At 52.4% G+C, this 16,279-nt stretch overlaps 1 protein-coding gene across 1 annotated transcript in view; it reads right to left on the reverse strand.

Annotated features, from left to right (window-relative positions):
* RASGRF1 (Ras protein specific guanine nucleotide releasing factor 1) overlaps nucleotides 1–16,279 on the reverse strand; it is an 89,755-nt gene that overhangs the window by 688 nt on the left and 72,788 nt on the right. The window contains exons 21-26 of the mRNA XM_065412236.1: nucleotides 11,943–12,046; nucleotides 10,316–10,400; nucleotides 8,949–9,146; nucleotides 8,305–8,384; nucleotides 3,394–3,511; nucleotides 2,470–2,538 (exon numbers count right to left, since the gene is read on the reverse strand). Coding sequence (XP_065268308.1) covers nucleotides 2,470–2,538; nucleotides 3,394–3,511; nucleotides 8,305–8,384; nucleotides 8,949–9,146; nucleotides 10,316–10,400; nucleotides 11,943–12,046 — 654 coding nt within the window. The remainder of the gene's footprint in view (nucleotides 1–2,469; nucleotides 2,539–3,393; nucleotides 3,512–8,304; nucleotides 8,385–8,948; nucleotides 9,147–10,315; nucleotides 10,401–11,942; nucleotides 12,047–16,279) is intronic.

Below are 16,279 nucleotides of genomic sequence, written 5' to 3' on the forward strand. Positions count from 1 at the left end.
CTAGAAATGCAAGACATCAAGTCCCGCAGAGGGGAGCCCGTGTAGGGCTCTCTGCCCCGCCCCACCTGGCTCTCCCTGGGTGCAGTGGCAGGGAGGAGGTCTCCACACTCTTGAACACTGGCCCAGCTAGGTGGCTGTTGGAGGCGAGGGCTGCAATCTGCACTTACACGGTCCAGCGCCCCAAAACCCTGCAGCCCTGCGGGGAGCCCATAGGTTGGGGCATGGGATGGCATCCCATCAAACCCAGACCAAGTCACCTGCACTAAGCCGCGTGGCTCTGCCCTGTGCTGTGTCCAGGGGCCTGCTGGTGAAGAGAGGGGAGGGCGGGAACTTGGAATGGGGTGCTTGAGCGTTGGGTGCATTTCTGTTCCGGGGAGGGAAGAGCGAGTGTCCAAAGTGCTTTAAAGGGCTGACTCCCAGAGGAGAGCGAGAGAGAGCGCATGTCCCCTCCCCCGCCGAGATTTGCGAGCAAACGCTCAGGAGTCTAGCGGCAGCGGTGAGTGAACGCTACAGACAAACTCGCGGTTACACCGTATGGTGCTGATGGCTGCCATCAGCTGAGTCTTGCATCCAGAGACCTCCTCAGACCTCCCCAAAACCAAATGGTGCCAAGCACTCTCGGGCTCGACAGGAGCAACCGAGCCCCTTTATAGAGAAAAAAAACTACGAACAATGGAGGCACCGCCCAAGGCCCGTGGCAGGTCAGAGCTAAGCTCTGTAGGCTGAGGAGTTTCCATGACTGCAAGCACAGGGTCCAAGAGACTGGTACGTGCTAGAGGCAGACAGCCAGCAGAAGCATTTGCGAGTAGGACCCGGAGAGAAAGCAGAGGGACGGGGCTTCTTGGGCACAGAGCTCGCAGGAGAGGCAGACTTGGGGATTTCTGCGCAAGGAAACGGTCTGCTGCTGTTTGTTTCTACTGTGTTCGGGGAAACAGGACTGTGCACCCGTTCTTTGTAAATAAACAAATTACACCGAGCTTACAGCTGGCTCGGAGCCTAACGGAAACAACCCTGCAGGGTCCCAAGCACTGGCTAACGGGTTGACCAAAGGAGCAACACTAATATAATAGAAATGTTCACCACAGCCGGGCCTGCAGCTCTGTGTGCAGTGCTATCTAGCCGCAGTGCCTTCGTGGGGCTATTCTGGAAGGCCACCAAGCTGGCAGGAAACAGCAGTGAAGCCAGTTTACTGCTAAGCCCATAGCAAACTCTCTGTCCTTTGCTCCCCCACAATCGTTAATATCCCATTTCTGGCATTCCAGCAGCTCACCACGACTGCTCGTTTGCCTCATTAGCCAATTTCCAAAAAACCCAGTGAGCAGCAGCAGCAACCAGGGACCCATCTCCGAACATTACACTCCAAGCATTAGTTAGACGCAGCAGAACATCCAGTACAAAAGCCCTGACGCTGTCGATCTACAATCACAGCCGGAAAATCAGCGTTACTTTTAAACGGCTGTTCAGCCCAGCTCCACTGAGAGCCATGAAGAAAGAGTTAAAGAAGGGGTTGAGTTTATCAAACTCCAGACAAAACAATAAATAACCCCGAGTCTTCCTTTGTGGTGAATGGCAGAGTATCTAGCTGAGTCCAGGGCAGAAAGTGAGCCTTGTGGTTTTAGCTGAATCACTGAATTTGTTACGGAAGAGGATTATTAATGAGAACGATAACAAAAGGGCCCTTGGACATGGGGGCCACAGGAGTGAAATGTATTATTTCTTATTGCCATCAGAAGACAAAGCCTGAACTTAGTCTCAGTGCAAACTGGCCTTGCGTGCGATGGAAACCAGCGTCTCCCCAGGAAGATGCAGCCCGTGTGCTAGCTGTGCACAACTTGCTATAGGTTGTTCTCTCTGTGGAACATGACACCCCCTGTTTCCTTTTCTCCAGACCAGCTGGGAGGCGGCTCCATCGCAGACAAAAGCCATTACACATGGGCTGGAAGCTACAGCTGTACAACAGTCCATTCCCACAGTCCTCCTTGTTCCCACCTTTGGCTGACACAGATAATGTTCTGTTCTATTTGAGTCAGGTTCCTACACCATGCTCAGCACCGCAGCATCTGACTGCATCAGCCATTTATTGTTAAACTGGTAGAAGGAATTATGGGAAACGAGAAGTCTGGTTTGTTCTGAAGGGTTGATAGCACAACAACTAGGCCAGGGATGGGAGGTGACCTATTCTATCCAACACTCAGGGGGCAGAGAGAAAGAAATATATTCCTTCTCTTATAGCCATTTCTTCTGCTCCACACGTCCCATCCTGCCCAACATCAGCTCCGGAAGACTCCCCACAGGGAACCATCAGAAACTGATCCAATTAGTTTCTTCTATTTTAAATGTAGTTTAAAAACATCAAACCCTTTTTGGAGCAGCCGTCAGAAAGGCAAAGCTGATTTGCTGTGAACGCTACAGCAGCAGATGAGAAGAGCAGGATGGAGAGCCTGTGAAGATCCAAGTGGAAGAACATACCTTGGCTTGGTGTTCTATCTTGTAGGACGTTTGCTGAAACTGGCGGATCTCTCGAATGATGTGGGAAATCTGTCCAGAGATAAAACAGTGTAATGTCTTATATTACTGCAGCTGCCAGTATCAAACTTCCGTAAATACCTCATGCTCCATCCCAGACCCAAATAGGGGAGGGGGCGGAGAGAGAGAATCATTTTGTATATTGATGGTAATTTTGAAACAGAACATTATTTGGCCTTCAATGAAAAAGTCTCTTTGTTCCCTAAAAAAATATTTGTTCCTTTCATCTGCAAGAACATTTATGTGTGGGGTGGGGAGGCGGTTGGTCAGATGAGGAAGTTATTCCTTCTGCTCAGGTGATGGGAGTCTGTGATGTGGAGCTGAAAGTTCTGGGTTCAAACCTTGCTGACGAGCCACATTGGGGGGGAGGGGTTTGAGACCTTTGTCCCGAAGGAAGAGTTTGTCGAGTCCGTCAGTAGCTTTACTCAGCTCCTGTAGTTCCAGGTATTTGTAGAGCAGTAAGAAATTCAAGAACTATGTAGGAGCTAACTGGGAACACAGGGCCACATCCTCACCTGGTGTAAATCAGCGTGGCTCCATTGACTTTAATGGAACTCTGCCGCTTTACACGCACTGAGACTGTGGCCCCTGACAAATGGCATTATCCCTAGAGGCACTTCTCTAGTGCAGAGTTAACGCTCTAGCAGTGCTGACCTGCATCTCATCCTCCAACCACTCGCTGGCGTCAGCGGGAGTCTTGGGGACTGGGCAATGCAGGCGCGGACTCTGGTGCAGTAAGAACACAGCAGGTCTTGGTGCAATTGCCATGAGGGTCTCTCCACTAACAGTCCTCCACTAGCCTGGTTCTGGGTTGTACCAAACTCTCCTTTATTTCACCCCGAGCAGTTACGCCAAAGTGGAACTCACCATTCTCATTTTGGAGAAGTTCACCAGGCCATCCTCGGTATAATTTGGAGTTCCCTCCTCGATGAATGCCAGGTCGGTTAGATACATTCCCAGGTAAGGAACACAGGGTGGGTCACAACTGAAAAGCAAATCAGATAAAAGGGGGAAAAAAATAATCATACTTATTTTTTTTTAAAGAAACGATAGAAAAACCTTTCAATCGGCTTTGAGAAAAAACAGCTCTCTCTGGGAAGGAATTGTTGGAATATGTAAGGGTTAAGTCGAGACCTGGGAAACCGCTGGTATGCTGGCATGCTATTAGGGGGTAGAAGCACGGGCAGGCACCGTTTCTGCACTTGATAGATAAAGTGCTATTTCTCTCCCTTCCCTTCTGCTTGTTAAGGATTGATCAGCATTGCAGCTGCATGAGGGATGTGGGGATCTAAAGGATACTCTGAGTAAAGCAGTGTTATCTTCCCCCCCCCTTCCTCTCCCAGCTACATAAACGAGCTCGGGGTCATGGCCCCTTCTACCTCCCCTGTGAATTGCTGATTAAGGGAACTTGTGGCTACAATTACTGCAAAGAAATGCATCTTCAAGGTAAAAATGTCTGTAGAATATGCTTAATGCTGTAAACAGGGGCGGGTATAATCATATTCAGTATATAGCTATTAATATTCATGAGATGGGCGTTTATATGATCAAATAAGGGCTGGGGGGGGGGTTGTAGTAAATGTGGGTATTTACCTAGTAACTTAGATAAACGAGCATGAGGTAATTAACCCAGGGCTTACTTGACAATTGGGTCGAGGGGAACAAGCACCTCAGTAAAGAAGCCTACTCAATCCGCCTCTGGGTCCCCCTGCTCTTCTCTAACAGCAAGAGATGGGACGTCGACAGCCTGTCCCTGCAGTCCTCCCACGCACACTTTCATGACTAGCCCCCACTGGAGTCTCATGATGAATGGTGTGCTGGACGGGGTCCCTACTAAAGGGAACATGCTTTGTAGGGAGCAGAAAGGGGCGGGTTCAGAGTCCGCCCTCCCCAGCAGACGCCTTCCTGAGTCCACGAGAGCTTTAGCAAAAGGTTAGAAAGAACTTTCACAACTTCTTTTCTAATAATGTCAGTATTAAAATGACCATCGCCTCCTCCTATCTCCACCCCCTTAGCAGCACAGATGCAGAAATCAGAATTTCTGGGGGGTTTTCCAACTGTTGTATAAATAGATAAGACAGAAAATATCATACTGCCTCTATATAAATCCATGGTACGCCCACATCCTGAATATTGCATGCAGATGTGGTCGCCCCATCTCAAAAAATATATTGTGGAATTGGAAAAGGTTCAGAAAAGGGCAACAAAAACGATTGGGGGTATAGAACAGCTTCCATATGAGGAGAGAGGACGTTGATGTGCAGAGAAACTTCCTGTTCCAATCACAGGCTTCGAACTGTCAACAACCCCAGAGGTGACAACAGTTGTGGTCATCAGGTACCGAGCGATGGGAAGGCCCTGGCACACATTGCCATGAGCAGAGGAAGTTGGAGCAGTCTGTCCAAGGGTTGACAGTTCGGATGATAGATCCACTTCAGCCACATTTCAAGAAACAAAGCAGCAACCTGGCAAAGGGAGGGAAGGAGCCTGGCATGGTAGAGTTGTCCAGAGAGGCCAAAGAAGAGGTTTCCTGCACCAGCGCCGGATCCTGTTCCTGAACCACTGACTCTGGGCGGGACAGCCCTGCAGGCCCAGGGGCATTGGTGGCCAGTAGGCACCAGGCCAAGAGCCCCTGTCCCGACTGTGGGAACAACGCTGATCTTGGTACCGTCGGTGATCCGAGGATGGTCTGGTGCCTATCGGGTGATGATGACGGAGAGAACGACCCTGGTCTGGATCTTGAGAAGTCCTGGAGACTCTCTGGTGACACAGGGGAGCCAGCGCCCATGGGGCGGGCAAACCATCAGACTCGTCTGAAGCCCAACGTGGGGGCGGCCTCGGTGCACGTGAGGAAGGGGGGGCTCTGCACTGGCGGTAGGAGCGAGACGCACTCTGGCCCGGTACTGGAAGAGGCTCCGGCACCGAAGGGCGGTACAGAGCTCAACGAGGGGATCTGCTGCCAGGGCAGTGAAGCAACACAGGGTGACCAGCGCCGAGGGGGCTGTTGGTGCAGGACACAGGGTCAGCCTCAATTCCAGCATCCGGGGACCTGGGCGGTGCGAGCTGTGGAGCCGACGAACCCGGCGGCTCTATGACCCAGCCGGAAGGTGCCCAGGGCACAACACAGGACGAAGTAGTAGAAGCTACGGCACTGGAAAACTCCTGCCCCGGAGAGCCAGGGAGTGAGAGGCAAAGCAGGACTGATGCCACCCGACATGCCACCGGTGTGGAGACAGTCGGGCTGATGCCGACGTCATTGGTACTGCCCCAGGGCCGCAATCAGAGTCACCAGTCTGGGTTCTTGCTGGTCTCAGTGCGGTACTGGGCAGCGGTTAGATGGACCTGCTCCATCCCGCGGAGCGGAAGGAGTACGGCGCTGGTCCACGCGCCTCGTTAGAAGACAAGGGAGAGTCTCCCCGAGCCCTGTGGTGGGACGTCTTCCTCGCCGCACGAGAGGAGGGAGAACGACTCCTCTTCCTCTTGGGGAAACCCCAGGCCCACAGGTGGCGCGGCATCCCTTGTCGGTTCCGAAGGCGATGGCCGATCAGACGAGGGTCTCGCTGCCAAAACCAGCCTCCTGGCCTGCTTCAGCCCTAAGTCTCGCACCACCCGAGTCCTCTTGGTGAATGACCTGCAGACGGAGCGCCGTTCCCGAACATGTCCCTCACCGAGACACGGCGAGCATCTCGGGGAGGATCACTGCTGGGGACGGCGTGCTTGAACCCTGGTGAGGGCATCACAACCGCTAACACCAAACTAAACCAAGGGGACTACTAGCTATTATCTAGAGCCAAAGACTCCCGAGAACTAAGACCGAACCCACGAGGTGAAAACACCACACAGAGCTCCGGTGCTAGCCACGGGCCGTGAGGAGGAACCGAGGGGGGTCACAGCAGTGCTGCTCGTACATAGCCAGGGGAGGGGGGAGGGCCACGGGGTGAACGCCGCCCCTCCAGGTACTGCCAGGCAAAGCTCTGCAGCTGGGCACATGTGCAGCGATGTGGAATACACGGTGGCGTCTACTCAAATAGCTGAGGCGGATATTAAACATCATCTACTGGGGATAAACCTTTTCAAATCAGCAGCCCGGATACCTTGCAAACAAGACTCTTAAAAGCTGATTGAGGTGCTCTCTGGCCCATTTCTGTTCCCTTTTAATAAATCTTGGAATCCTGGGGAAATTCCAGAGACTGGAAGAGTGCTCATGTCATGACAGTATTCAACGGGACAAGCAGGATGACACGGCCGGTTAGCCTGACATTCATCCCAGGTAAAATAACGGAAAAACTGGTAACAAATTCAATTAATAGAGAATCAAAGGATAGGGATATAATTAATGCCAGACAACATGGTTTTATAAAAAATTGTTCTTGTCAAATAAACTCGTAATCTCATCAAAGAATGAAATCGAGTTTGGTGGATAACAGTAAGTGTGCAGATGTAACAGACTCCATCTTCTGTAAGGCACTGGACTTAGCACTTCACGACAGTCTGATACAAACCAGCGCTCTATCATATCAATACCATCCAAGTGAAATGGATTAAGAACTGGCCCGCTGACAGGTCTCAAGAAATAGCGATCCCTGGGGCATCATCATCGATTGGGGATGGTTCTCGTGGCGCTTTGCAGGGATTGGTTCTAGGCCTGATGCTATTCAGCAAGTCAATATCAAATGTGCAGATGACACAAAGGCCGGTGGACTGGTAAATAATGATGGGGTCAGGGCAGAGCAGAGACTCTGAAAAGAACGTAGGGGTCTCAATGGACAAGCAACTGAACACAAGCTCCCAGTGTGATGCTGTGGTGCAAAGGCTAATGCAATCCTTGGCTGTATAAAGAGGGGAGTAGCCGGAGCAAAGAGGGGATTTTACCTCTGTACGTGGCATTGCTGAGACCGATACCTGAACACTGCATCCAGCTCTGGGGTCCACATTTTAAAAACCATGTTGAAAAATTGGAGAGGGTGCAGAGAAGAGCCACGAACATTTTCAAGGGCTGGAGCAAATGCCTGACAGTGAGAGGCTTACGGAGCTCCATCGGTTTAGCTGATCAGACAGAAGAGCAAGCAGTGAGCTGAGCCCAGTGCATCAGCTCCTTGATGGGGAGAAAATCCTGGGGACTAACAGGCTCTTTACTCTAGCAGAGAAAGGCAGAGCCAGAACCAATGGCTGGAAACGGACGCCAGACAAATTCAATCAGAAATTGGGCACAAATGTTTAGCAGGGAGGGTGATGGATCAGACTCCCAGTGCCAGCGGTGGAGTCTCTCTCTCTTGATGGCTTCCAGTCTGTACTGGAGCCTTTCTGGAACGTGCATTTGCCAAACCCAAGTTACTGGGCCCAGTCGGGGGGACTGGGTGAAATGTAAGGGCCTGCGTTACACAGGAGGTCAGACGACATGATCTAATGGTCCCTTCTGGCCACCAACTCCATGCAGCTATGGAAAAATGCTTCCTGTCCTTGACCTTAGCGCATGCCCTTCAGAGGTGCTTTTATTAAGGCTTTTGCGGGTGTCATCTTAGCTCCTTTCCAGGAGCTGCTTCTCTCACCCGAGGGCCGTGTGTAGGAAACAGGAACACATGCATTGCCATGATGACATCCCAGTCCCATCTGCAGAGGCTGGCAGCCCTGTGTTAGCTGCCCCTGGGCGAGGCTGGGTCCCCAGGGCGTTTCAGGAGGACACGTGCACTGTAACAAACCCAGGCAAGCTGCCTGTCAGAAACCATCTGTAACAGGCTTTCAGCAGCAATCACACAACCGCAGTCACGCCTCACTTACTTTTTCAGAGCTTCTCGGAGATTCTTAAACCGGCCCTCCGACGATACCAGCCTTTGGAGCTTATCAATCAGAGCTTTCGTCTGCAAGGAATGAAGAGCATGTAGGAGTTAGAAAAGGGCCCTGGGAAAAGCCGCACCCTTCCCAGGGGCAGAGGTGAGAGTGATTCTGAAACCTCTGACAGTCAAGGGCTTGGCCCTTCATTTGAGATGTTCAGAACTGTGCGCGGAGGGGCAGTCTGGATCTGTAAAAAGTGACAAAGAGTCCTGTGGCACCTTATAGACTAACAGACGAATTGGAGCATACACTTTCGCAGGTGAATACCCACTTCGTCAGATGCGTTGCGTCTGACGAAGTGGGTATTCACCCACGAAAGCTTATACTAAATAAACAGACCCTTCAGTTCCCCCCAATTTCACAGATCCAGACTAACACGGCTACCCCTCTGATACTCAAATGGAGGTGTTCACAGTGGCTCCTTACACCATTTCATCACACCCCAGGTGTAAGAAGAATCACTTCAGCACTGGTCCGTGGGGCTTTTTGCTCTGTGTTGGTACAGCACCTCGCACAATGGGCCCTGGGCCATGATGGGCTCCCAGGCACTACAGCGAGACACATCGTAAATAACGGCTATAACTACGTACCTGCTTGGATACTTTGAGCCATGTTTTCTTGAGCCGGAAGATGGCGCTGCGGTTCAGGGAGGAGGTGATCTCCAGGACAGCATTGTAGTTGTGCAGACACCTGCAGATATCTGCCACAGCCACCCACTTCTCAATGGCGCTCACCCTGGCGTTGACATCCTCATTTCGGAGGATTTCGGAAGCTATCAAGTTACTGATCTGCAGGGAGATACAGGTTATAGTCCAGCGTGTTAGGAACACTTTCATAGAAGGGCTTGTACTAATAATTCATTGCAGACCTTTTACCCTGACACTCCTTTATTGTCCTTCTCAGCGAGAGCCACAGGAAGGAACATGGCGGATTCTGCTACAAGCACTTTCATAGCAGAAGGTGCTAAGCGCATGGTAGCTTTATTGCAGCAACACATTCTGAGACAGCCACCACTCTGGCATCTCATTCATGATGAAAATTTAAATATTGCCACCTCCTGGAATTCACAGAGACAGTAACCAACAGTACATGTATGGACCAGCTGCAGTGTATGTATGGACCAGCTGCAGTCCATTTACAAAATGTTCAGAGAGACTCTGCCTCGGCAAAGCATCTAAGCACATACTTAACTTGAACTCTGAAGTCAATGGGATGTAAGCACGTGCTTAAGTGCCTGTATCAACATTTTCGACTGGCCTGCAGCTGGCCCGTAAATAGGCATACCTGCCTTAGCGAGAGGGAGCTCCGGCGCTTTCTGATGGATACGGGGAATACTCTGACCAACATGTTCAAACATCGGCCCCTAGATCAGAGGCCTGGTTGTCAGAGGGCAGAGCGACGGCTGCCGAGCACTTTGAAAGCAGGCCATAGATTTAGGAATCCAGATACAGATTTAGGGGGGAAATCTGGGGCCCCGAAGTCAAAGGGAGTTTTGCCTGGGACTCCAAGGGATTTCACTCTAGGAGCTGAACTTCAAGCACCCAAATTTGAAAATTTTGGCCCATGCTTTTCAGTTTGTATTTCCCCAGCCATTTCATTTGGTCTGGGGAATAACACAGTTATTTTATGCTGAGATGGGTCCAAAACCCCAACCCTGGGCCCAAGTTTTCAGCTCAGATCTCCCTCTCCAATGGGCCAGATTTGAACAACCCAAACTATGAGGACGTTTGGATTCAGATTTCACCCCCTTGCATTGGGTCTGAGGGTTGGTTTGGCCCATTCTAAGTGAACCGGATCAGCACATTGTCCTGGGATTCCGTTCAGCCTCGTCTCCCACCATGGAAATCACCCTAGAAATGGGGTCAGTAAAGCTCAGACGTAGGGTCTGCAACACAAGCCTTGACTCCTCCTACGCCGCCCGCACCACAATATCCCTGACTGCCTGCGCTGTACTTACATCGTTGAAGTGTTTCGTGTTCTTCATAATGTAAGGAGTCCGTTCGTTCTTTTCAAACTTCATCCAACCTTGCCCAAAAAACTCTCTGCAAACGACAAAATCCAGGATCAATTCGATTCCATCTCCCTGGGGTCACTGACTCTTCCCCATAACCTGCAATGCCTGCAAAATACCCTGGGGAACGAGTTGTCACCAGGAGGGCTCTCACCCTTTGGAACGAAGCATCCGGATGTACAGGAAGAAGCTGCCTTCCTTCGTTTAGAGAAACACTGGGCAATGGTTGGCCTCAGCGGTGTCCCGGGACAAACGAGAGAAGAGGCTTGGCGACAGAGATACTTGCTCACAACTCATCACATGCAGAGCTAGGAAGGAAGTTCTCCCCAGACACACTGGGGTTCTCTAGTTCAGTGGTTCTCAACCAGGAGTCCGGGGCCCCCGGGGGCCCCCAAGCAGGTTTCAGGGGGTCCACCAAGCAGGGCCAGCATTAGACTCGCTGGGGCCCAGAGTAGAACGTTGAAGCCCCACTGCATGGGGCTGAAACCCAGGGCCCTGAGTCCCACTACCTGGGGCTGAAGCTTAAGCCTGAGCAATGTAGCTTTGTGGGGGCCCCTATGGCCTGGTGGCAACTGCCCAGCTTGCTACCCCCTAACGCCGGCCCTGGCTTTTATATAACTTCCTTTTATTGTGGCACAGGTGGGCCGGGGAGTTTTGATAGTTTTGAGAACCCCTGGCTCTAAGTCATCCCCGGAGCACTGAGCAGGGATTCTCTGTTAGAAGAAGGTTAATTTCCTGCATCTGCAAGAGGGCAGGTATTGTGCATCCACAATGATACCAGCCAAACCGCGGCTGGTTTTATATCAGTACTGGACTGGGACACAACCAGGCCCGGCTGGCTTTGGATGAACGGCCTGCCCAGAAACCAGTGGCTCTGGGAGGGGCGGGGCCCACAGGCCGTGTCCTAGTAGCCTACGCAGGGGGAAGTGCCACCTGGGGAAGTGCCACCAGCTCCATGGCTACCCTTAGCCCCGGGAGGGGTGAGGCAGGGCTGGCTCATGGGAAAACTCACCGCTCCCCTTTTCAGCATCTGGCGGCGGAGGCGGGAAGCCAGTTTACAGACAACAGAGCTGTGCTGACACCAGCTGGCAGCAGCGTGAACGTGCAGGGTGGGTTGGCTGGGAGAGCCCCGCTTAGGGCAGGACAGGGCCTTGCCTTCGTGATGCCAGCAGGGGAGCGTGTTCATCTGCCTAGGCCACCCAGCTCACAGCCACCTCCCCAACGCTGCTACTTCCCCTTCCACCCGGCTGGGTAGGCAGGAGCTGAGCCGGGGCCGTCCCCGCCTCCCCCCAGCCACGCCGGCCAGCACGACGTGCTAAAGGCAGATCACTGCCCTCCTATATTGGGGGGGGGGAGTCCTGGGGAGCACCATGACCCAGAGTCCCAGTTCCTGTGCACCCTAGCGAGGGGCATTTATATACAGTGACAGTCCTGGAGTCTGTACAAGGCTTTGCTATGCTGCAGGCGAATCCTGCCTGTATCCTCATGCTGTAGACGTGAACATCACAACCAGCAACCGTCCGGCGCTGGGAGAGGTGCCAGAGTGTAATGCCAGAGAACAGTCAGTACTTACTCATACGGGATCTTCTTGAAGACCAGGTGATCCAACAATGTCAGCTGTTCTGCTATTTCCAAAGCGGAGTGATTTTCAAAGGGTTCTGCTTTGACTCCCTCAGCCTAAATTAAAGAGTCAACATGTGTTTTACTAAGATGAGTTAGTTAAGAATATATGAAGGATCATTTGCAATCTGTGCACTGAAATAAAACAAATGTCAGACCCAGTACAAGAGTCTCCCCGAAATGTTACAGCCCTGCTATATTAGCCAGAAACAAGTAAGAATGCAGCTTATGGAGCAAGCATCATTTAAAGGCCCCATTGTGATCCCCTTACACACACTGGCCAGTTACTCACACAAGTATTTCCATTCTCTTAATGGGGCTCCGTGTGTGAGCGAAGGGTCCACCACCACACTCCTAGGCTACGTCTACATTACAAATCACTTCGGTATAACTTGAAGTAATAATCAAATCAAATCAATCAATCAATCAGTAATAACTTGAATAATCCACCCCCCGAGCGACGGGAGTTACACTGACCTAAGCGCGGTGTGGACAGCGCTATGTCGGCAGGAGAGATCCCTCTGGTGGAGGGAGGAGTTAGCTCCCGTCAGCTTAGAGCGTCTTCACCACAGATGCAGCAGCGGCACAGTTGCATCAGTGGCGCTATAAATGGTGTAGTGTAGACGCAGCCTTAGTTACCGGCGACCAGACCCTGCCTGTGGTGCCCTGACCCACAGATCTTTCTACAGGGTCATGAATACGCAGTAGCGGGTGTTCTGTGAACTACACCGACAAGCTTAGATGGAAAAGAGAGAGGAAGAGGAGCCCAGTTGTGTCCATACTTCCTGGAAGTTGGTTTTCTTTGAGGCTCAAATGATCTGTGCACATGTGAACATGGAGTCTCTGAGCTGGGTTGTTTTCTTGTCTGGTCTACCCACATTCGGATCAGCACCAGGAATTTCCAGGCAAAAGCTTCTTTGCTGTTGCTAGGCTGGTGACACCAAGGCCCCAGGTCAGCAAAGCAATTAAACACATGCTTAAGTCCACCCCCATCCAGCTTAACTAAGCACACACTGGAGTGCTTTGTTGACCAGGGACAGACTGTTGAATGTGGCCCTAAAACAAAGCCCTGATCCTGTGTCCATTAAGGTCAATAGGAATTTTGCCATTGGCTTTAATAGAAGCAGAACCCATCCTAGGCAGATGGATTTGTGAGAGGGTGACTTTACCAATGTCTGAGAATCTGCTCAGGTTAATGAAGGAATCGTCTACTTGCGTGTGAGAATATACAAGCAATCAACATTTACATTTCAATAATTTAAATGTTAAAATGTAACAAATCAAGGAGCATGAATTCCTGTGAAAGGCTGGCTTTTCACCCGACATCCTTGCCATCAAGTACTTGCTGACTTGGATCAAGCCATCCCTTGCTCTTCTCTTCGGTAAACTGAGTAGATTGAGCTGCCTGAGTCTATCACGACAAGGCAGGTTTCTAATCCTTAAATCATTCTTGTGGCTCTTCTCTGACCCCTCTCCAATTTATCAACATCCCTCTGGAATTGTGGGCACCAGAACTGGACAGGGGATTCCAGCAGCGGTCGCACCAGTGCCAGACACAGAGGGAAAATAACCTCTCTGCTCCTACTCGATACTCTCCTGTTTATACATCCCAGGATCACATTAGCTCTTTGGGCCACAGCATCACACCGGGAGCTCATGCTCAGCTGATTATCCACCACGACCCCCAAATCTTTCTCAGAGTCCCCGCTTCCCAGGATAGAGTCCCCCATCCTGTAAGTGTGGCCGACGTTCTTTGTCCCTAGATGTAGGACTTTACGTCTGTCGTGTTGAAATGCATATTGTTCACTGGCACCCAGTTTACCAAGTGATCTATAGCGATGCTAGTGCTTGAGCTTAAAAATACTAGTTCCAGGTTGTATAGAGCCAATGGGATCATTTCTAACAAGCACAAAAATTCCCCACTGCCTCCACCAAGCAAAGCAACTGTAGATGACTGCCCCAGTGTGACTGATGGGAGAAGTCAGCCCAGAGCATTAAAACTGGAGATGAGCCCAAACTGGAATGTCATATCCCCACCCCTGCACGTTTTAGGGGACACGGTTCAGATCTGAATCCCTGAGAGCAAACCCACCTCTCTGGGTCTGGTTCTGCGGTGGCTCGAAGAGTGAGATTCTGGTTTGGGCTAAAATGGTTGGCATCTCAGAACAGTGAGATTCCACCAATGGGCCCCAAAATGTCCTCACGACTGGTCACAAGACGTCACAGTTTGAACCATGTCCCCTACCTAATCCAGGGCCAGGCCTGAACGCTGCCTCCTCAGACCTCCTGTAACACTGTCGTCCCCTTTAATCCAGGGCCAGGCCTGAACGCTGCCTCCTCAGACCTCCTGTAACACTGTCGTCCCCTTTAATCCAGGGCCAGGCCTGAACGCTGCCTCCTCAGACCTCCTGTAACACGGTCGTCCCCTTTAATCCAGGGCCAGGCCTGAACGCTGCCTCCTCAGACCTCCTGTAACACGGTCGTCCCCTTTAATCCAGGGCCAGGCCTGAACGCTGCCTCCTCAGACCTCCTGTAACACTGTCGTCCCCTTTAATCCAGGGCCAGGCCTGAACGCTGCCTCCTCAGACCTCCTGTAACACGGTCGTCCCCTTTAATCCAGGGCCAGGCCTGAACGCTGCCTCCTCAGACCTCCTGTAACACGGTCGTCCCCTTTAATCCAGGGCCAGGCCTGAACGCTGCCTCCTCAGACCTCCTGTAACACTGTCGTCCCCTTTAATCCAGGGCCAGGCCTGAACGCTGCCTCCTCAGACCTCCTGTAACACTGTCGTCCCCTTTAATCCAGGGCCAGGCCTGAACGCTGCCTCCTCAGACCTCCTGTAACACTGTCGTCCCCTTTAATCCAGAGCCAGGCCTGAACGCTGCCTCCTCAGACCTCCTGTAACACTGTCGTCCCCTTTAATCCAGGGCCAGGCCTGAACGCTGCCTCCTCAGACCTCCTGTAACACTGTCGTCCCCTTTAATCCAGGGCCAGGCCTGAACGCTGCCTCCTCAGACCTCCTGTAACACGGTCGTCCCCTTTAATCCAGGGCCAGGCCTGAACGCTGCCTCCTCAGACCTCCTGTAACACTGTCGTCCCCTTTAATCCAGGGCCAGGCCTGAACGCTGCCTCCTCAGACCTCCTGTAACACTGTCGTCCCCTTTAATCCAGGGCCAGGCCTGAACGCTGCCTCCTCAGACCTCCTGTAACACTGTCGTCCCCTTTAATCCAGGGCCAGGCCTGAACGCTGCCTCCTCAGACCTCCTGTAACACGGTCGTCCCCTTTAATCCAGGGCCAGGCCTGAACGCTGCCTCCTCAGACCTCCTGTAACACGGTCGTCCCCTTTAATCCAGGGCCAGGCCTGAACGCTGCCTCCTCAGACCTCCTGTAACACGGTCGTCCCCTTTAATCCAGGGCCAGGCCTGAACGCTGCCTCCTCAGACCTCCTGTAACACGGTCGTCCCCTTTAATCCAGGGCCAGGCCTGAACGCTGCCTCCTCAGACCTCCTGTAACACGGTCGTCCCCTTTAATCCAGGGCCAGGCCTGAACGCTGCCTCCTCAGACCTCCTGTAACACGGTCGTCCCCTTTAATCCAGGGCCAGGCCTGAACGCTGCCTCCTCAGACCTCCTGTAACACGGTCGTCCCCTTTAATCCAGGGCCAGGCCTGAACGCTGCCTCCTCAGACCTCCTGTAACACTGTCGTCCCCTTTAATCCAGGGCCAGGCCTGAACGCTGCCTCCTCAGACCTCCTGTAACACGGTCGTCCCCTTTAATCCAGGGCCAGGCCTGAACGCTGCCTCCTCAGACCTCCTGTAACACTGTCGTCCCCTTTAATCCAGGGCCAGGCCTGAACGCTGCCTCCTCAGACCTCCTGTAACACGGTCGTCCCCTTTAATCCAGGGCCAGGCCTGAACGCTGCCTCCTCAGACCTCCTGTAACACGGTCGTCCCCTTTAATCCAGGGCCAGGCCTGAACGCTGCCTCCTCAGACCTCCTGTAACACTGTCGTCCCCTTTAATCCAGGGCCAGGCCTGAACGCTGCCTCCTCAGACCTCCTGTAACACGGTCGTCCCCTTTAATCCAGGGCCAGGCCTGAACGCTGCCTCCTCAGACCTCCTGTAACACTGTCGTCCCCTTTAATCCAGGGCCAGGCCTGAACGCTGCCTCCTCAGACCTCCTGTAACACGGTCGTCCCCTTTAATCCAGGGCCAGGCCTGAACGCTGCCTCCTCAGACCTCCTGTAACACTGTCGTCCCCTTTAATCCAGGGCCAGGCCTGAACGCTGCCTCC

The sequence above is a fragment of the Emys orbicularis genome, chromosome 10 (genome assembly GCF_028017835.1).
Source record: "Emys orbicularis isolate rEmyOrb1 chromosome 10, rEmyOrb1.hap1, whole genome shotgun sequence".
Classification (NCBI taxonomy): domain Eukaryota; kingdom Metazoa; phylum Chordata; order Testudines; family Emydidae; genus Emys; species Emys orbicularis.